The sequence below is a fragment of the Balaenoptera ricei genome, chromosome 5 (assembly GCF_028023285.1).
Source record: "Balaenoptera ricei isolate mBalRic1 chromosome 5, mBalRic1.hap2, whole genome shotgun sequence".
Lineage (NCBI taxonomy): Eukaryota > Metazoa > Chordata > Mammalia > Artiodactyla > Balaenopteridae > Balaenoptera > Balaenoptera ricei.
This window is the reverse complement of record NC_082643.1, coordinates 107,139,800-107,162,684: the sequence shown is the minus strand read 5'-3', so window position 1 is coordinate 107,162,684 and position 22,885 is coordinate 107,139,800. Positions and strand designations below refer to the sequence as shown.

The window sequence follows — 22,885 nt, the reverse complement described above, 5'->3', positions numbered from 1 at the left end:
TTAACTCTGCTCTACCTATCCAAAAGTATGTTTGCACTCTTTTCCTGGTATACACCTTTTAAACAATAGCTCTCAGCCTCAGCTGCATACTAGAATTACCTGGGGAGTTTTTTAAAATACTCTTGTAGGCACTGCCTTAGGCCAATTAAATTAGAACTTCTGGGAATGGAAACCAAGACTTTAGAGCAACAGTTTGCATTAGAATCACAGGGGATGGGGAAGAGCAGGGCAGGGAGGGCAATGAGGAGGATCTGCAGGGCTGCCGGCTGTAGACTGTCTGAAGAACCTTCCCAGTCCACCATGCTGTATTCCCTCTGCCCTGCCCCACTAAACGTGGTCCTTAGGCCTTTTGGATGGGAACTACCTGGAGCTTCTTTAAAATGTGGATCCCAAGCCCTGCCAGATTTACTAAATCAGAATTTTCAGAGGTAAGGCCCAAGAAGTCTTTTTTTTTTTAAAACAACCTTACTATATCAGAGACTGAAACTAATTGGCTCCTTTCTACACATTTATAGTAAATGATTTACCATATTCGCTCAAGACATAGGCTACTATCACAGCTAGATGCTTTTGACAGTCAGACCATTACCTAACAGAGAGCTATCCTAGCTAAGTAAAATTACTACAGAGGTAATTATTTTTTTAAATAAGAGAGATGATGGAAACTGTAGGGGAGGAAAAGCTATTTCCCCTCTACCCACCTTAGGTTCATTGGCTGGGACCCTGTAAATCAGACTGACCAAGGACAGATTAACAAGAGAAAAGGTTTATTAGCATGTGCATGCGTCGTGCTTACACACTGGAGTACGCAGTGGTGAGTAACTCAAGGGGTGGTTAGAATTGGGGCTTATAAAGCATCTTAGCAAAGAACAATAATTTTGTAGAAAAGTGCAAGACAAAGGAAAAGGACTTTGAGCTTTTAGAGGCAACAAATTGTGGAAAGGCAAATATATGACCAAACTATTGTTAGATAAGGGCTGGTTTCAGCACTTTGTTATGTAGATTCCTCTGGTGCTGTCCCTCGGCTGATTAGGGTTCCACGTTGCCTCAGTGGTTAACTTCTGTCATTCCTGATGGAGAGGGGAGAGGGACAGCTTTATAAATTTGTGTCCTTCTTTTAAAAGCAAATAGGGAGAAGGCAGAGAGCTTATCCTGTATATGTTTCTTCTCAGTTGCCTTCAGCTCAAAATAATCCTTATGCCAAAGTGGCATACCTTGCGGGTGGCATATGCTGTACCCGAAATTATAATAACAAGAAACCACATAATTGGTTAGTACATATTTTCTTAGAACGGTTTGTGAGGAAGGCTTTATATATTGAGCAATTTTAATATAATTTTCTGTACAATGTGCTAGCAAAGATTTTTTTTTAATTAAAGTTTCCTAAATCCTGTTTGCTATGGGGGAAAATATAGTTTACTTACCTCTATATTGTGATATTTCAAAGAAGCTAAGCAACAAATAAAGACTCTTCCAAGAGCAATTTCAAAAATAATTTATTTTCAGATTTAATCTTAGAAATAACATTTGAGAAGGAGTAAGTCCCCTACATTCATTGTAGTAAGAAAAGATTTTACTTTTATTGCCAAATTCTTAAGTTACTGTATTCTGTATATATTAGAGCTACTAAAATCAATATGCATTTATTATTAAAAAATCAGGCTCTTAAATGGCAGTTTGAATACTAGATCTGTCTGCTCACCCAGCCTACGCATATAATACAGTAGAACAAATTAGACCTGATTTATGAATTTTATCTTTCATATTTTCTTAGTAAATAATAAATTATATAAATTTATACTGAAGTAAACATAGAAAAAAGTACACAAATCATAGCTTATGCCTATTTTTAAATTTATCTCCAATAATATGCATACCTTTCTTAATGTAGGCCCATTTTATTAGACATCTTAACAATGTGGAAAACAGGAAAGATCTGTACATTTTTCCTTCTATATAATTAGACTCTTTATGTTAATGATTAACATCTGTGCATTTATGGATTTAGAATTCTGTCTCAAGTTTTTGTTTTTATGTTTTTTTTAAGGCTCCACAGTTTTTAATGTCCTCAAAGGAGTTTTGGAGGTGGTAATTGGTATGGCAACTGGATTGCTTCTTGGATTTTTTATTCAGTATTTTCCAAGCAGTGACCAGGTAAAAAAAATAATCTGTGGGTAAGTCGTGCTCTAACATGTCATTGGAGGAGCATTCTAGAGCACTCCCCTGAAAGCTGATGTGAATTATGTGATTTAGAAAATGGCCCCCCATTTTAAAACTGCTCATTGCAATATTAGTGCTGTCTATGAGATTTATGAAGATGGCTGGATGTATAAGATTTTTAATGCAGTCCTGGAATTTTTTTCTCTAATTTATATTCTGTATACTTCAAATTTCACTGTAAAACAAATAACATCAATTCTAAAATAATACAATATGTCTTTTTATCTTAATTTTAATATTTTTATTTATTTTAATTTTATTATTACTCATAATACTCAACTAAATCAAGATATAAAATGGCTTTGGGGGCCTCTTTTTTTAGTATCAAAATACCTTGGATTCTTTTTTACTTTTTTTTAAAGATTTTTTTTGATGTGGATCATTTTTTTTTAAGTCTTTATTGAATTTGTTACAATATTGCTTCTGTTTTATGTTTTTTGGCCACGAGGCATGTGGGATCTTAGCTGCCCGACCAGGGATTGAACCCACATCCCCTGCATTGGAAGGCGAAGTCTTAACCACTGGACCTCCGGGGAAGTCCCAAAATACCTTAGATTCTAATACTATCAAATAGACAGACCTTATCATCTCACATCATATAGTTCAACATTTCTCACCAAAGATATCAAAGTCCTTTACTGTACACAGTGATTTCTTAATAAACAAAGGTTTTGTTTGTTTTCCGTTACGCCCCTCGTCTCTTAGATAAACATATAAAAGTCTTTTTTTTTCCTAGAAGAACTGGCACTATTTTGAGATTTCAGAGCATTTTGAATGGAATTAGAAACTTAACTAAAGTAGAACTGTACATAAGAACATTAATATTAACATTACTTGAATGTATGTTGGTTTGAATTTTTACTGTGCGCAAAAAGCTTCAATTGTAGATTGTAGATTTTATGAATGCATAATAGAAAGTTATAGGATTTTCTAATTAAACAGCAAAATAAAGAGAAAAATGATAGCTTACATTTTGTTGTTTGCCGTGTATAAAATGATGTGGTATGTACAATAAAGTGCCACTAGTTCAATATAGCAGCCACTAGCTACATGTGGCCATAGCAGATATAGAACACTACCGTAGGCAATGCAGATACAGACATTTCTGTCATCACTGAATGTTCTGTTGGAAAGTGCTGATCTAGTGCACTCTAGACAATATCTCATGAAAAGAGTACTGTTAATATGAGCATTTTACTGATGAGGAAATTGAGGCTTAGGGAGAAATGATTTAAACAAAGTCACATAGCTAGAAAGCAGTGGAGCTGGGAATGAACTCAGGTAACCCACCGCCAGAGCCTGCACGCCTCCAAGCCAAGCACTTCTAAAAGCCTGCCTGCCTTCTAAAGCAATCAAGAAGTTTAAAAGGCCAAACAGGGAAAAGTGAAAGGAAAGAGGTACACATTTCTGAGACTTTAAAAATCAACAACAAGGACCTACTGTGTAGCACAGGGAACTCTGCTTAGTGTTATGTGGCAGCCTGGATGGGAAGGGAGTCTGGGGGACAATGGATACATGTATGTGTTTGGCTGAGTCACTTTGCTGTGCACCTGAAACTATCACAACATTGTTAATTAGCTATACTCCAATATAAAATAAAAAGTTGAAAAAAAATCAACAACGAAAAACTACTCTGTCTACAGCCTCTTAAAGCTTCTTGGTAATCAAGGATTTAGAAAGAAAAACCAGGAGAGTATCAAATTAAAGAGTGAACAGAGAACCTAAAAATAATAGAGATATCATATCTTTAGCCTTCACAGAATCCCTGTGATGTAACTGCTTTCGGGAACAAGGAAAGAAAACTTGAAGAGTTTAAGTAATATGGCCAACTACATATGTCAGTGGTGTAAAAGCTGAAATCTTATCCCTGGTCTCTCTGTCCCCAAAGCCTATGTGCTTTTTTCTGCTGTTGCATTTAGCCCTGTGAAATTCTGTTTTGATAACTGCAGAGAAGGATAACTGGTATTCCTGGGAGAGGAACCTAACATTTGTACATGTGCTAACTCTACTTTTACTAAGGAGAAGAAAGTAAATGTTATGTCATGCATTTATATGCTCAGACACAGACATTTTTATTTTCTACTAAGTCCTGAATATGGAAAAACCAATAGTTAAAAATCAGTTATATGAAATAATTGAGCTAATAATTGAGCTAACCAACCTCTTTCCTCCTCCAGGACAAGCTCGTGTGGAAGAGAGCATTCCTGGTCTTGGGGCTGTCTGTGCTGGCTGTGTTCAGCAGCCTGTATTTTGGTTTCCCTGGGTCAGGAGGCCTGTGCACGCTGGTCCTGGCTTTCCTTGCAGGCAAGGGATGGGCCAGCGCAAAGGTGAATTCATTTTAAGTTCTGCTCATGATCACTTTCTGATCAGATTAATTTTTTCTTTCCAGATACTTTCTTAACATCAAATTAATGAAATTATTTAATCATAAAAGCTATTTTCTATACATTTGTAAATGTATGTCCAAGTTCACACACGCACATCCTTTTCCCCTTACATACGAATCTAGAACTTAAGGTCTTTACTTAAAACATATTTACTTACTTAAAACGTACCATGGTCCTATTTCCATGCTGCCTTCCTTATCCTTTGTAAGGGTTGCAGAGTACTGCATTGTATAGCTGTGCTATGCTCTATTTAATCAGTCTCCTACTGACAGACATTAGATTGTTTCTAGTTTGCTAAGACAAAAAGCGCTTCAGTAAAATGCCCTTACATATACTATATTCAGTAAACACTAAGGCACTATCCAGTCTTATTATTATTTTACATGCTATCAAGGAAGAAAAAGAATGCTGCCAATTAAACTGATATCCTAATTTCAGAAATATTAAAATGAGAAAAAATTCAATAAATTATAGCATATTATTGAGTTTATCTATAAGATACATTTCTAGAAATAGGATTGCTCTTTGAAAGACTGTGCACACTGATACTTTTGATGATATCAATTTGCCCTTTTAAAAGACTGTACCAATGTACATTCTCACCAACAGTATGTGAGAGAATCTGCTTCTCTGATCTATTTTCAGTCTTCAGATATTGTGCTAATCTGATGGGTGAAAAATGTATCTCATTGCTGATCTGTTGGCATTTCTTTATGAGTGAAACTAATCATCTTTTCATATGTTTACTTGCCAGTGTATTCAAAAGCTTGTGCCTGTTTTTTATGAGATTGTTTTGGTTTTTCTTACCAAGTTTCAAGATCATTAAGATTATCTGTTTTCTTCATATGTATTATGGAAATTAGCTGATTGCCATTTATTTATTTTAATTTTAAAATACGTTTTTGTAGATTTGAACTTGACAGGATCGTGTGCTATTCTGTTTAATAAAGAAATTAGATGTATGTGACCTAAACTAAATGCAGATATATCCTTTTGGAAAACCTAAAGACAACTGCTCAAAATACTTAAGCTTAATATAATGCCATATGGAAACATGTGAAGGTTATAAATCTTGAGATTAGATAAATAATCATATTCAATTATGGGAATCTCTGCAGAGATATACTAGAGATAGAATTTCCTTGTGGGTAAATAGCATTCAGATAGGAGGCTTCCATTCTCTAACAGTGTGATTATAAAGTTAGGACAAGTATAAGTGTGAGTCATCTTGCTTTAGAGGAGGGAAGGATTGGAAGGGGCTCCTGGAGCCTTGTGTGAACAAGGGTACTGAGGCCACAGGAAAGTGTGCTGAGATGGATTGAACTTCGAGGGATAGGAGAGAGTCCCTTTGAAACCCTGCTCTAGACACTAGATGGGCACCTAGGTTTGTTGCCCTGTCAGAGGCTTGGCTGTAAGGCTTTCAGGTGGTCTACTTTTTTTCTTTTCAGCAGCACCTGTATTATTCAGTTCTACTTTCTGATTTCATGTAACATCGAACAAGAACAGAGCTAAAAAGTAAACAAACTTCCTCGTATAAATCGGGTACTCCTGTCATCCCTCATCTCTCATAAGCATTTGCTCTTATCAGACATTTGTTTTTCCATGGTTTCCCTTTTCTTGAGGGCTGAGGCAGGGTTGTCCCGTATCGTGGGCAGTCTTCTGTCCAGTCTCAGCTCGGGACAAAGGACTGTGCTGCCTCCCTAGCTTCTCTCTGAGGACTCACCACTGTCTGTCTTCCACCCCAGTCCGGGCTGCGGACTAATACACCTGCTCCTTGAAGCACTCTCATCTACTCCTTTGCCCCAGGACCAAGAACACAGTTTTCACTCAGTAAAGGGATGCAGCTAAAGTTGCATTGTGACCCCTTATCCAACACCTGGGAAGTTTGCCAGCCATTAGCATTCTACAAACTGTCCCTTAACTTCTTTTTTTTGTATATTGTTTGGTTTCTTTTTTGCTGTTGTAAATATTTTTTATTTCAGTTGTCAGTTGCTGGGTTACAAATTACCTCAACATTTAATGACTTAAAACAACAATTTTGTTTTGTTTTAATTTGTCTTGCATTTCTGTGGATAGACTTGGCTCAGGTGGGTGATTCTTACTTGGAGTTGCTCATGAGGTTGCAGCCAAATAGTGACTGAGACTGGAATCTGTCCCTTAACTTCTTAATTGTAAACTTTTGTCAGTATTAAAAGAAATAAATTACTAAAGAGAATAATTTTTAAATAAAATTAGTTTTGTTTCTGAGTATGAAAGTACTATACGCTCATTTTTAAATATTGGGAAATTAAAAAAGTCAGAAAGCAAAGGAAAGAAAAAATCATTTACAATTCCTCTACCTAAAGCCAACAGCTCTGTAAACTATTTAAATATTTTGGCTTATTTCCGTTCATTTATTCAACAGGAAAAATTTCAAATACACTTATAGTAAGTTTCTTCAAATTGAACTTTACTGGAAAATGCTATCTGTCGTCACCTCTTAAAAATTTTCAAAAATTAACAACCAACTCATATTATCCTGTCATGGGTAAAAGGAGGGAAAGGAACTAATAAATGTTATTGCCACTCTGTAAGGCCTTATACTAGGCACTAAGTGAGTATTCTCACTTATTTTCACAAAAGAAACTTTGAAAAAATATTGCCATTTCCATTTTATAGAGACTGTAAATCAGAAGAACTTAAAAAAACATGTCCAAGGTCACAAAATTAAAAAGTGGCACTGGGATTTAAGCTCAGGTTTGACTCCAAAGCGACTGGTACTACCCTTATAATATAACTGTAGCATTATTACACAGGGCACATTTCTGTATTTTGACATCTATTTGAATAACACATATCACATATATTAAAAACGTTATACTTCTACACTTTGCAATTTAAAATTAAGTTCATAAATGATAGGATTTTAAAAAACAACAAAAAAGAGTCATGTCATTTGGAATAGGGCAATAGTTTTAGCAACAGGGAGACTGATCCCTACTACAAGTGGTCACTAGCTGTGGGCATAGAAAGACAAAGAGGGAAAGGGAAACTTTGATGAGTTTCAGTTACGCTATTCTCCAGAATATAGTGTGGGTTATATAGAAAATATTGTTAAAGCCGAAACAAAACATCTGTTTCAATGCATTTGTCATAACTTTGCCTGAATTACCTGCAGCCTGGTTGATTACATAGAAGATCAATGTAATCTACAACCCAGAGAGAACTAGGTACCTTGTTTTCATATTTACCTCTGGTTACTCTCCTGTGTATATCTCTTTATCTACACACACACACACACACAAAACACAACACACATACTCACACATACACACACACATAGGGATGCCCCATAATTTTTTTAAACCATTTCCTTATAGTTAAATATTTAGGTGATTTCCAGTCTCTGCTATTTTTAATTATGCTGAAATTCAATTTCTGATCAGTTCCTTAGGCCAGATTTCTAACAGTGAAATTTTGGGGTCAAATAATATGAACATTTTGAGGTTTTTGACATGCATTACCAAACGGCTTTCTAGAGTTGTATCCATTTACTTTTCCACTGTAATATATGAAGTACCTATCTCATTACACCCTCATCAGCTTAGAATAGTGTTTCTCAAACTTGAGAATGCATCAGAACCACCTGGTGGTGTATACACACATCTATACATATGAAGTTAGATTTTTGTGCCTTTTTATATTGTTCATTTTTTACACTCAAATATCATATACTTTCATGTGATCAGATCTATGAATCTCTTATTAGGACCCTTCCTCAATAGTTTTTTTTCCTTAAAGATGTCTTTCTTGTAAAGTTTTACATACGTCATTTCATGTATTCTCTACAATAACCTTGAAAGGTAGATATCAGACCATTTTACAAATGAGGACACCAAGGCTTAGAGATACTAGATAGACTGCCTAAAGTCACAAAGCCAGTAAGTGGCAGAGTCAGGATGAGAACACACAATTTGAATATATCAAACTGGTTCCCTAAAGAAAGGAAAGCAAAAGAATCTTCATTGAATCAATTATGTGGCAGGCACTCTCCAGAGCAGCACAACATTATAAAAAGAACGTAAAATTTAAGTTATGGGGACTGGGATTCCAATCCTGCTTCAAGCTGTATAATCCCAAAAAAGTCACCTACCTTCTCTAATACTCAGTTTTCTCAACTGTAATATGAAGAGACTAATAATAACATCTAAAGAATTGTGGCTGTTGTTTGGGGAAATGGAAATGAAGCACTTGTAAACTCAATAGTGCTATAGTAATACTGTTGAGTTATACTTTGAAAAGCTAAAATATTTTATAAAATTCATTTGTGCCTGTAGTTTCTGATGTTATTTCTTACTTTTCTGCTTGGTTTTCCATATAGTCATTAATCTTGCCATTTGTTTTATTCAAATGCACTCACCTTTTTTAAGCCTGTCATCTATTTTTCCATCTATTTTCAAATTCAGTGCTTCTAGATGACCTTTATAGTTATGGGATTTTGTTTCCTGTTATATTTTGGATCTTCTGAATCTTGAATTGTTCTTCTAAGAAGAGAAGTGTCCACTTACATAGATACTTAACCCATGATGAAACCTTCATTTCTCTTAACTTTCTCCTTTTGTCCATCCTTGAAAGTGATTTATATTTTGGAATATTCTTACCATTGATGCATAGAGATGTATAAAGTGGCCTTAACTTTCAATGGACAACACAGTCTTCATTCCCCTTGGCTCATCTTCTTTTATACTTCACTTATTCTATGGCTCCATTTTCTTTATAAACAAATTCATTTTGTTTTTGAAGTTATGAAAAAGCCACAAGATACACTGTGACTGTTCTCCCTTTCTTAAATTATATAATATGTAAGCCTATATCTGATGTTCAATTAGTCTAAAATGTTACAATCAAAATACAAATCATGGCTTTAGTCTACAGTTTAGAAGTAAAAATAATTTGATAGAGAAAACTCTTTAGGACTTCTGCTCTCATTGGAGTTCTGAATACATGAAATATTTTTGAGGACCTTCCTTAAACAATTAGTCCTGGCAACAAAAGGCTAAGTAACCTAAAGTTAATATAGTTGAATTTTGTTCTTTACAACTGTGGGTATCAATGAAAGTCCTAGTTTTAGCTATGATATACTCTAAAAATTAAATTCAAAAGTAAAATTTAAAGATACGTGGAAGGGTGGCAACTGGACCTGTTGGGGCAGAACTCGTCACTGTCATTAAATGATAAAGGATCTTGGATGTTTTCTAATATAAACCTCTCATTTTACAGATGAGACAAATGGGGTGCTAAGGGCAAGTGGCTTGCAGTTAGTGGGTGGCAGAATTTGAACCTCATTCATCATCTGATTCCTTATGATGTAGAAACATAACTGTTTTTTCATGATAGAGGAATAGAATTATATAAATAAATCAACGAATCCCCTCACAGATGCTGTCTTTATAAGCTAAGAGGAAATAGAACCTTCACCCTAATAAACATATCAGAAATAATAACTGAAGAAAATAGAGAAACAATGTAATCCTCCTTTGTCAGAGTTCCATACATATATGGAAGTGCATATCCTTAAGAACATGTAATTGTAAGGGTAAAAATGTGGTCCAAAAATATAGATTTTTTTAAAAATAATTAATTAATTAATTAATTTATTGGCTGCATTGGGTCTTTGTCGCTGTGCACGGGCTATTCTCTAGTTGCAGCAAGCTGAGGCTACTCTTCGTTGCAGTGTGCAGGCTTCTTACTGCAGTGGCTTCTCTTTGTCGTGGAGCATGGGCTCTAGCGACGTGGGCTTCAGTAGTTGTGGCACACGGGCTCAGTAGTTGTGGCTCGCAGGCTCAGTAGTGGCACACGGGCTTAGTTGCTCTGCGGTGTGTGTGATCTTCCCGGACCAGAGCTCGAACCCATGTCCCCTGCATTGGCAGGCGGATTCTTAACCACTGCGCCACCAGGGAAGTCCCCCAAAATGAAGATTCTTAATGTTGATTGAAAAAATCTGTTAAATGTAAATTCTTAGGTACTGTACTGGGTACTGCTAAATTGCCCTCCAAAAAAGCATTGTCAGTTTGCTCTCCTGCCAGTTATTCAGTTTGCTTACAATCTTACAAATACTTTACATTGTTAAAACTTTTTTAGTGTTTTTTTCAGTGTGATTACCCTCTCCCCCAAAAATATGGTATATCATTTTAATTTGTGTTTCTCTGATTACTGAGTGTTAGTGTCTCAGGGTTTTTGGCCATTTGTGTTTCTTCTTGTACAATTACTTGTGCATATGCATTGCCCATTTTTCTACTAGGGTCTCTATCTTTTTCTTATTGATTGGACATTGTTCCTTATTCTGTTACACATAGTACAGTTATTTTCTCCTGGTTTGTCACTGTCTTTTTTATGGTTTATTTTGCCACAGACATTTTAGTTTTGCATGGTCAACTGTGTCAGTCTTTTCCTAGGATGTTTGCATTATGTGTTATAAAGTTATGCTTATAGCAAATAGGGTCTTCTAAGGAAAGAGAAATCACATAGTAACGTGGAATAGGGAAGCTTATTATTAACCATCCTGGGGATCAGTTAACAAGGGATTGGCTTGTAAGATGTAAAGAGACCCCTAAATAATATAGGAATAGCAGCTATAAACTCCTAGGGCTGAGATAAAGCACACCCTTCCACCTCTCCTCCTCACCTCACTACTCCCTCCCCCAGGGCTGAGAATCCAGACCTTGTTAGAGCCTTGGTTCACTGGGTGACACAGAAATCATCATGGTGCCCTACCTACAAAATTTATTAGAAATCTACTCTCCAAACTTACAGGAAATCCACCCTCTAGGGTGCATGGGGAGGTATATGGCCCAAGGGAGGTGGCTACGAAACCACCCCAGGTGTCGGCTGGGGAAAGCTGCTGGCCACCATGCACGGTAAAAGCCTGGCACTGGAGAAGCCACCTGGACTGCAGGAGCCTTGTGCTGGAAGATCTTGCTGGGAAGAGCCACAGAAACCAGGCAGAGTTCCTTCTCTTGCAGTATATTTCAGCACCTTCTACTGACTATATTTAATATGGTACCAGCTGGCAAAGGTGAAATATTTAAAGGGCCCAGCTCCATTTTCTGCAGAGAAACAAGGAAAGGCAGATTTGGAGCCAAAGAGCAATAAATTAATAACCGGCACAGCACTTTGTTATACCTGTATTTTATCATTGTGCATGATTTGAGATATCCACAAACAGTATTTTTTTATAAAGAAAAAATTGGAAACAACTTAAAGGCCTATCGATAAAGAAATGATTGAATAAACTATGGTACTTCCATACCACAGATTACTATGCAGCAATTATGAGGTGAATATCTAGATATATGCACTGATATAAGGTCTTTAAATCATATTGTTGAATGAAAATTAACAAAATTTTAAACTATGCAATAATGTAATAATAATATAATTAATATAATATTATTCATTATAATACACACACACACAGATTGTGTATTCAGATGCAGAAGTCCTAAGATTACTTTGTAAGACTCTTTATAATTAAGATTTATTTGTAAACCAACACTAAAGTACCTCATATATCTTAATTGTGTTAGAAATATCTTTGCGCAATTTTTTGCTCTCTTCTAGCTAACTTCTTATTTATAGATGCTACAGAGGTAAAGGCTATCTCAGGTCAGATTGACTCAAATTTCAAATTAGTAAAATTCTTAGAACTTCTAAATTCATATAATGGAAGTCTGTTTGGGTGTGTTTGTGTTCCTTTTAGGCCGACGTTGAAAAGGTTATAGCAGTTGCCTGGTTCATCTTTCAGCCCCTTCTCTTTGGACTGATTGGAGCAGAGGTATCCATTACATCTCTCAGACCAGAAACTGTAGGTAAGAATTTTGCTAAAATCAACTCCTTTTATATTCAGTTGAAATATCTTTAGTAGGTATGTGTTCAGTGGTTCCCATTGTCACAATTATATAAAAAAGTAACGAGCTAAGTCTTTTAGAGCAGTTCGTTAGAAAATAATGTTTGTCAATCTAAGACAGTAAATATTACACCTTTAAATATTGTTCCTTGTAAAGAAAAGTGACACTGCTGACTGCCATCAGTAAAATGCAGGCCTTAAAGTGTTTTTCCAAGGATAAAAATGTTCATCTAGCCTTACCCTGATCAAGGGCCAGAATTTTAAAGATAACTAGTGAGTTCTATAATATGTACCCATAGAATAAAAATGTTTGTTCATTCATTCTTTTATTCATTCACACATTTGAAAGCCATTATGTTAAAACTCCCTTAATTCATAGCACTTCACTTAAAAATTAATTTACACGCATATACTCATCATTTCCTCCTTTCCTTGCATCTCAATACTCTTCCATCCATACTAGGGATCCCATCCCCTGCCACCTCTTTCTGGATCTTACACATAGATTCCTCCCTTTTTCTTATACATCCTCAAATATCCTTGTCACAGTGTTCTTCTCTTCAGAAGTTAAACAGACTTTACTCTCTATCTTAAAATAATATCCTTCCATTCTGATACATGCTATAACATGGATGAACCTGGAGGACATTACACTAAGTAAAATAAGCCAATCATAGAAAGACAACTACTATGTGGAATCTAAAATATGGCACAAATGAACCTATCTACAAATCCAAAATAGACTCATATACATAGAGAACAGACTTGTGGTTGCCAAGGGGGAGGGAGGGACTGGGACTTTGGGATTGGCAGATGCAAACTATTGCAAATAGAATAGATAAACAGCAAGGTCCTACTGTATAGCACAGGGAACTATATTCATTATCCTGTGATAAACCATAATGGAAAAGAATATTAAAAAAGGAATGTCTGTATGTGTATAACTGAGTTACTTTGCTGTATAGCCAAGACTGGCACAGCATTGTAAATCAACTCTATTTCAATTAAAAAAAAAAAAGAAATCAACAAAGTAGAAAACAATAGAGAAAATTAACAAGGTCCAAAAAAAAAAAAAAAGACAGCTACTGTATGATTCTACTTATATGAGTCAAATTCATAGAAACAGAGAGTAGAATGATGGTTGCCAGTGGTTTGGGGAAGGGGGAGGTGGGGATTTGTTGTCTAATAGGTACAGAGTTTCAGTTTTACAAGATGAAAACTTTCTGGATATTTTTTGCACAAAAATGTAAATGTTTAACTTAATGCCTACTGAACTGCACATTTTAAAATGATTAAGATGGTAATTTTTGTTATGTGTATTTTATCACAATCAAAATTTAAATAAATACACACACATATATTTATGAAGGGTATATATATATCCTTCCTCCATTTCACTTCCCCCCTCACCTACCACTCTATCTCTCTATTGCTCTTTTCAAACTTTTCCAAAAGGGTGTCTATAGTCCCCTTTCCATTTCAGTTCTCATTCCCTTCCTCAGTACATTTCAGTTTAGCTTCTGCCCCATCACACAACCAACCCTGCTCTTACCAAGGTTATATTATTAAATCCACTGAATACTTACCGGTCTTTATTGTACTTGATTTCTCAGCAGCATTTGATACTACTGACCTCTTTAAAACACTTTCACATTGAAGTCTGAAATTTCATATTTTCCAGTGCCTTTTGAGTCTTTACAGTATGTATGGCTTAAGTGCTGCTCCTCTTCAAAGTTCTTTCCAAAACCTTCTATGCTTCTCGCTCTTTTATCACTTCCTTGAGCTCATCTACACTCAGTGACTTTGATTATAAACTATGTAATTCCAAAATCTCTATCTCTAAATCTATAAATCCAGTGGCTGATTGGACATCACCACTTGTAAATCCCACAAAACTTAAAACTCAGTGTGTCTAAAACTTCCTCTTCATCTTCTCCCCAAACCTTCAACGTTCCCTCCTGGGAATGGGATCATCTCTTTTGTATCTTGTACTTCAGCAACAAATATTTCTGAAAATCTACCAACCTGGGAGAAATATCTTCCAACAAAAAGCCACAAAACTTTTTGGTAAAAAAAAAATTGCAGATTTACAGTAGAGCCTCCTGCAGTGTTCTATCCCTTTTACCCAGCCTTTTGAACTTGACAAAGTTGTTTATCCTTTTTGAACTTCACTTTTTTCAACTGTAAAATGAGAGGAATTACCCCACAGGTTGTAAGGATTAAGTAAAGTAATGCACTTAAAGCTTAGTACAGAACCTGGCACAGAGTAAATGCTCAACAAATGTTACTTTAAAAAAAAATCACCCTATAACTTAGCAGTCACTTTAGCTGTGCCTTTCTCAGATTCCAGTAGCCTGCAGCGGCCAAGTCACAATCCTTTATTTTGCACTTCAGGATGAACTTACCTTTACCAGAAAAGGATTCTAAATGCTGACTGAATGCAGTAGCTGTATATGAAAACCAGGGCTAATGGGCTGTCAGTGTACACACCAGTATGATGAAACAGATGTAGACTGCCACTGTCTGTTCTGATTGGTCACTGCCCAGCGAGCTCTGTTCTGATTGGCTGATTGCCTCCATAATGGCTCATAAATATTTTGACTATCACCTCTGGTCTTATACTCTCTGTAAAGAATTCTCAACCACTTTGATGAAAATAATAATTTTTTCTTCTTCTATGCCCTCTTACCAGTATGTTTATACTGTACTTACCTTATAGTATATTAATTAGTTTTTTATATTTCTGTCTTCCTCTGTCTTTGAAGTTCATAGAAGCAGAGTCTGTACATTATACATTTTTGGATACTAGTACCTAGTCCAGATCCTGCCATGCATAGTTATTGAATAAATTCTTGTTAAATAAATGCATGGAAGAAAGTGTGTTTCTTGCTATAAAGCTTAAAAGAACATTCAAATCTCCTTTGTAGAAATTAAAATATGTTTAATTTCTGTTTTCAGTTTAAGGGAATATTCTGGTTTCTCTTCAGAGCAAATAAATCTTTTGCATTTTACTATTAAAAAAAAAATCAAGGGGAAATAACTTCTTTTAAACAAGTGATCTGATTGATACTTAATATTGATGTTTTGATAAATTATGCCTAGCCATTTTTGTCTTTTTAATTTTGTGAATGTTTTTAGACTTCTGTTGAAAGAGTCCTGAATCAGTAACCATGTGATTCAGTTTTTCCCCCAGTATTTCATTATGTCTAAAAACAGTATTTCTTACAGGCCTTTGTGTTGCCACCCTGGGCATTGCAGTATTGATACGAATTTTGGCTACATATCTGCTGGTGTGTTTTGCTGGTTTTAACTTTAAGGAAAAGATATTTATTTCTTTTGCATGGCTTCCAAAGGCCACAGTCCAGGTAATGATGGATTTTAATTCCTATTTCTATATGATACCTTGAAATTTTTAATAAGAGGGCTTGTTCAAATTTGGTGAAAATAAGTAATTGAAGTTTGATTATGATAAGATTTTATACTAATTTACGCTTTAAAAGTTTTATTTTTGGTATATTGATTCATTAAATATGACAGCTCATTAAATTTTCTTAGATCACCAGGGTGCAACTCAAAATCCAATAAATCCCTACACTACTAGAAAGCAGTAGTAAGTAGCAGGAGGGAAGAGTTGGAATTTTTGTCAGTCAGAGCTCTCTAAAATAACCCGAAGAGATAGTTATTAACTCTATTCATTTCAATATCTTCTAAGAAGAGAGTGAAACAGAAATAGCATAGCCCATCTTAGTATTTGGAAATACTTCAATGTCTATATGATTGATGATCAGTTATGCTTGACCACAGTCTTTAATAGAGAAAGATTTATTGAGAAATAACTCAGAAAATGCTTTATTTCCTAGATTATTAGTTGATATTAAATTTTCAAACCACCTGAACCTCCTGACAAACGTCTCAATCACTTGACCCAAAATTTGTGCACTCTAATAAACAAAGCAGTAGCCAATAGGTACTCAAAAGGGTTGACCAGGTATTTGGTAGCATACCTATAATTGCTCATTAAATTAGAACTGTATAGATCATCATTTGTTGCAAATGTAATATATCCCTGATTGTATTGTGTATTCTCCAACTAATTACAACAAATGAGATGGAACTGTTTCATCCTTGATTATTTTGCAATTATTTAAATGTGTAAATTTCTGTTTCATGAAATGAAAATTAGGTGTTCTCAATTTAGGAAGCTTTGAGGGCTGCATTGTGCTGCTCTGTAACTATATGCCAGATTTTGTGAGGCTATGGGATTGGGGCATTATTCCAGAGAAGTTGTTCTTTCCATCAGACTTTCAAAGGTGTCTGAGACATAGTGGCTGAGAATGCTGTGAGGTTAATAGAGCACAGTAAGTAGAACAGTTTCTCCCTCACAGTATCTCCAGCCTCCACACTACTTTCAGTAACTTTAGTAAGTAAATATCAAAATAATCGCTCTAGTAGCTTTAGTATGAAAGATTTGTTTCTAACATCAAAATTTGAAAGATGGCACTTTCCTGCTATGAAAACAAACTTTAAAACAAGGAGAAATTATCTAGGATGTCTTGAATAGTGCATGTTCTCCAAGCAAGTATTGTATACAATTTTCTTTTTTTGCCACTGCACAAGAAACAAGACTTTCTTATACATTTTTTCCATATTAGCGTTCTTTAAACTTTTTTGTCTATGACCTACTATAAGAAATATATATATATATTTTTAAATATTTATTTATTTATTTTTTGGCTGTGTCAGGTCTTAGTTGCGGCACATGGGATCTTTCATTGCGGCACACGGGCTCCCTGTTGCCGTGCGCAGGCTTCTCTCTAGTTGTGGTGCGCGGGCTTAGTTGCCCCGTGGCATGTGGGATCTTAGTTCCCCGACCAGAGATCAAACTGGCGTCCCCTGAGTTGCAAGACAGATTCTTAACCACTAGGCCACCAGGGAAGTCCCAGAAATATATTTCAAATGACAACTTAGCAAACATACAAAACCCCAAACATACACACACGTACACATATACACAATGACAGAGAGCTGAAAGAGAAATATACATCATAATGTGTGCAGTTCTTGCTGAGAATTCATGAAATGTTGAATTAGTTATGGCACAAGGTGATCTGAAATAGCAAAGAGCCCTCAAACACGAGGACTAAATGAGATAGATTTTTATTTCTCTCTAACCAGCAGTGCAGCATGGGAATTCCAGAGCTGGCAGGGTAACTGCTGTCCTCAGCATATGCCTTTCATCCATGAGTCCAACTTTCACTGTTTGTCATCCAATGGGAAGGGGGAAAGAATAAGATACAAGTGTCCATTTCTTTTCAGGGAACAGTTACAAGAAGCATTTATCACTTCTGCTCACCTCTTAATGGCCAGAACTTAGATACATAGCTTCAACTAGTTGCAAAGAAGACTGGAAAAAAAGTCTGTATTTGGACAGCAATGTGACCAGCTAAACTCAGGAGTTCTATTATAGAAGGGAAAAGAGACATTCAGATATTTGTGGGCAATTAGTAGTCTCTGCCATTGTGTCTCATCCACACTGGTATTTTCTCTTCTGTTTCATTTCTCTGTTCTGTGCCAATAAGAGGATAATCAGATTGATTAATGTATTTTCCCCATGTGCACTGATAATATTGCATTTTGTCTCTAAGAGTTTTCATAATACTTCCCAGTAGATAAATTTTAAACAAAACATTTCACCAACTCCCAAGGCAAAGAGTTAATCAAATTCCTAATAAGGTTAACTTCAAGTTTCAAAGGTACCTACCACTTTCAAGTTTCTTGATGTTTAACAATTAGTTTAGGCTCTAAAGCAGTATTCTTATTTTTTTTCATGTAAAATTTTACCATCTTCCAGTAAGTATCACTGCATTTTTTCATCTTGTCCTTTCTTAATTCCAAATTCCTAAAGACAAAAGAATGAAATGACCATTCAGTAACTTTCAACTTTACTCAGGAGGAATTTAGTATGTAGAATCTTGTTATAGTTAATTAATATCCTAAGTCTGTATTTGCCTTGTGTTCTGAAATACATTTGCCTGATATTTTTGTAAGTTTACCTTACGCAAATAGGTACATATGAATCATCATTCTTTCCCTATGCAAGGGCAGGGAGAGCTTTTAGATCATTAAAATCAACTGTAGTACACTTTGAAAGAAGACTAATAGAACTTTGTCAGTTGAGCAAAAGAACAAGAAATTTGTTTTTGCAAATGATAAAATAATTAACCTTTTTTTCTATGTGCTTGTCTTATCATGCTTCCAACTTTACCTTTAAACTTTTATAGGCTGCAATAGGATCTGTGGCTTTGGACACAGCAAGATCACATGGAGAGAAACAGTTAGAAGGATACGGAATGGATGTGTTGACAGTGGCATTTTTGGCCATCCTCATCACAGCCCCAATTGGAAGTCTACTTATTGGTTTGCTAGGCCCCAGACTTCTCCAGAAAGCTGAACATCAAAATAAAGATGAAGAAGATCAAGGAGAGACTTCTATACAGGTTTAGAGGTGAAAAGAGAGAATGCTGAATATAGTCATCAGAAAGCTGCTCTCGGAGGCTACTTTTATCAACTAGCAGAGGCTACTTTTATCCATGTGGATATTGACATATGTAATGTTTAAGCTTAAAATATACTAGAACCAAAGTGTGGCTATTTCTTTAAACAGCATTTTTAGTCATTACCCTTTCCATATGGGGGGACGGGGGTAATGTTCTACATCTCCAACCTGATCTCTACCTTCTTTTTTTTTTTTCACACACCTATTCATCATTATATCTTAATTTTTATAGGGACATATACACTTGAATGTACTACCACAATTTAATTTCAGTGTCCTGTTCTGCTAGCCAACAGCATGCTCTGACTTACTATTACCATCACAGTTTCATGATTCATGGTCACCTAGCCTCTCATGCCTTGAATTGTTTTGGGCTCCTCTTTTCTTTTTTTAAAATACCATAATACAATCCCTCATCAATTTCTACAACAGCCTCATGAATATCATATTAATCAGGGTAAGGTAAGCTGCTATAATGAAGAAATGAAACATGAAATACTTAAATAGAGAAATTTATTTCCCTCTTATGAAACCAGCTGACAGGGTTACTCTGCTCATGCGGTCTACTCAGAGACCCATGTCCTTCTGTCTTGAGGCTCTGCCATGCCCTAGCTTAGGACAAAGGTTATAGATGTTTGTCCCCTTTCTAATCCTCGGGAAGAAGGAAAAAAGAAAGTCCAAGGCAAGCAATTTATTTTTTTATTTTATTTTTTTAATTTTATTTATTTATGGCTGTGTAGGGTCTTTGTTTCTGTGCGAGGGCTTTCTCTAGTTGTGGCAAGCAGGGGCCACTCTTCATCGCGGTGCGCGGGCCTCTCACTATCGCGGCCTCTCTTGTTGCGGAGCACAGGCTCCAGACGCGCAGGCTCAGTAATTGTGGCTCATGGGCCCAGTCGCTCCGTGGCATGTGGGATCTTCCCAGACCAGGGCTCGAACCCGTGTCCCCTGCATTGGCAGGCAGATTCTCAACCACTGCGCCACCAGGGAAGCCCCAGCAATTTATTTTTAAGGAAGTGATGTGGAGTTGGACACATCTCTCCTCTTACATAATGTTAGTGAAGACCACACCCCGCTGTGAAGAGGCTGAGAAAGTGTCTCTCACTAAGCATTCACATTCCTGGGAGATGGAAAGATCAGATTTGAGAGCCAGAAGTACCATTGTGTTGGGTGTTGCCATCACCTAATAGCATATTCTTGCAGGTTAACAAGGACTATCTAAAGATAGTAACTTTAACCAAAAGAGTGACTTCTGTGGCAGGAATTTCAGGGATTGCAACATGCTAGTAGAGAAGATAACAAGAAAGGCGTATCTGCAAAAGTCACATTTTATCCCACTTAATCAACAGAACATCTCTGCCTTTGTGTGTCACCCGTTAAGTTCCTCTACTCTAGGTCAACTCCTGCCTAGTTGTTAGAATAATCATGTTTAAATAAACATGTCATTAGACTACCTAAGGGTCTGATTTAATAGCAGACAAACATTTGAACAAACTGTAAAAAGGGATATAAGTGCTCTGACAGAAGTGCGAATAGGGTACATACACCCTTCATTTAGTTATTAGACTAACATCTCATATTGAAATAATCTTATCATTAGACTACTGTTCCAGCCCCTTCCACCATGACATTCACCTCTGTTCAAAACTAGCTTAATTTTTATTAAGCTAACATACTACGAAGCCATAGAATCTTCATTTTTATGTATGTCAGCCTGACTCTGGTTACTTTCTGGGACTGTATTCCCTTAGTGTTTATGTTCTCAATTTGGACTGGATTAATGTATACCAAAGTTCAGATGGATGAACTTCCTTGGCCAGGTGCACCTTGGTGGTAGCACCATAAACTTAATGCTCACCTGGTCCTCTACTTTCACAAGCTCTGAAACTAGATTCATCCAACAATTACTTACTGAAAGCCTTTGGTGACCCAGGCACATCATGAAGACTAATATTGTTCCCATCTTTAAGGATCTGACAGTCTGATAGAGGAGAGCAACCATTAAACAAGAGACTGCAAAACAGTATGATACGTGCCATGATGCAGGAAGTAGAGGGGCGCCAGGGAGCTCATAGCAGGGGCACCTTATCAATCCAGGGGGAGGTGCAGTTTAGACACAGCCTCCAGAGAAAGTAGGACTCGGGTTAGGACATGGGGGATGATTAGGACTTAGCAAAAGGCATGTGAGGCCCAAGGGTGCTGCAGTTAGTGCTGGTTCCCATGTTCACCAGTAGCTCTTCTCCATGTAACAGGCTTTGAATACTTTTTAACTAATACAAAATACAGTTAGTATAAGTAAATGAGAATGTTGTTATAAATATTCAAGGCCCCAAAGAAGAATTAGACATGGAAATTTACAGAATGTAGAAATAGTTGAAGAGCACAGTAAGCCACTGCCATAGCCTATGCCATTTTCAGAGCATGCAGCTACTTCCTACCTCTACTGGGTCAGCAGCCCCCACCCAAATCTCTATGGCTCTCTGTCCAGTATTGGTCTCAGCAGGGCTCACCATGAAGTCTCAGGTTTGTCACCACATCGTAAGGCACAGCTCTTGACTTGGCTGGTGAACTCAGAGTTAATTTGATACAGAGTGTTGACTCAAGACAACCAAACTTACTCCACCCACGCAACCACAGATAGAAACCATTACTCTAACCTCTGGGTACCTGAAAGAACAGTGTATGTATCCTATACACACTTCTGTCATAGTACTTATAGTCCTTTTTTCAGTTTGTTTATATGTTTGTCTCCTATTAAATTAACCCCTGAGGGGTGGGAACCTTATCTTGGCCATCGTTGGATCCTCAGCAGTTTGCACAGGGCATGGAGCACAGTGGGCATTTAGTAAATTTTTATTAACTGAGTCAGTGAGGAGATTCTCTTCCAGTATCAGAAAACTACCTGCCACATAACAGTTTAGATGTCAGTCTGCTTAGTCTATCTTAGTCTGCTTGGGCTACTACAACAAAATACCATAGACTGAGTGGCTTAAACAACAGATATTTATTTTCTCACAGTTCTGGAGGCTGGAAGTCAAACGTGAAAGTTGCCAGCATCATCAGGCTCTAATGAGGGCTCTCTTCGTAGCATGCTAATAACCTCCTTCTCGCTGGGTCCTCACATGGTGGGGGGAAAAAATGGGGATGGAAGAGAGTGTGCAAGCTCTCTGGTGTCTCTTCTTATAAAGTCACTAATCCTACCATGAGGGCTCTACCCTCATGATCTTATCCAATCTAATTACCTCTCAAAGTCCCCATCTCCAAATGCCATCACATTGGGGGGTTATGGCTTCAACTTACGAATTTGGCGGGGGGACACAATTCAGTGCACAGCAAGGGTGTCATACTTCCAAGGACAGTGCTAAACAAACACTATAAATTCATGTTCTTCAACACCCCTATTTTTCCTAGGGTTGGTGCCATCAATCTCCCCTTTGAGAAGTGTTTGTTTATTGTCTGTTTGTTTGTCTTTAGGCAGACTGATTAGGTTTCAGCTCTTCAAGTTATTTTCACAGTCCAGTGTTCTTCTCTCTGGTATTAACTCCATATAACATTGATTGGACTTTAATGTTCTTAAAATGTCCTCAGTCTTATGTTTGCAAGTGATCTCATCCATTACATTCTTTAAAAATGGTACTGATTATTTTTGTCTGCTTACAAAATAATACATTTTCATTGCAGAAAATTTAGAACACAGAAAAGCACAATAAAGAAAACTGAAACTAATGTAAACACCCATTTTATTTTGATTCTTTTAAATTTTACTCCTGCAGTTCTGGGGGATGTCTTATTTTCAGAACGATATATCATCCACCGAAGTAGTTGGGTGAAAGGCAACAT

The 22,885-nt window shown here is 36.5% G+C and overlaps 1 protein-coding gene across 3 annotated transcripts in view; it reads left to right on the top strand.

Moving 5' to 3' along the window:
• Positions 1-22,597, top strand: part of SLC9B2 (solute carrier family 9 member B2) — a 49,280-nt gene extending 26,683 nt beyond the window's left edge. For 2 of the 3 annotated variants that reach the window (XM_059923355.1, XM_059923356.1), the window contains exons 8-12: positions 2,048-2,154; positions 4,398-4,547; positions 12,346-12,454; positions 15,721-15,857; positions 18,774-22,597. In XM_059923355.1, coding sequence (XP_059779338.1) covers positions 2,048-2,154; positions 4,398-4,547; positions 12,346-12,454; positions 15,721-15,857; positions 18,774-18,995 — 725 coding nt within the window. In that variant the 3' untranslated portion in view covers positions 18,996-22,597. The remainder of the gene's footprint in view (positions 1-2,047; positions 2,155-4,397; positions 4,548-12,345; positions 12,455-15,720; positions 15,858-18,773) is intronic. The other variant, XM_059923357.1, reaches the window with a different exon arrangement.
• Positions 22,598-22,885: the final 288 nt, after the last annotated feature.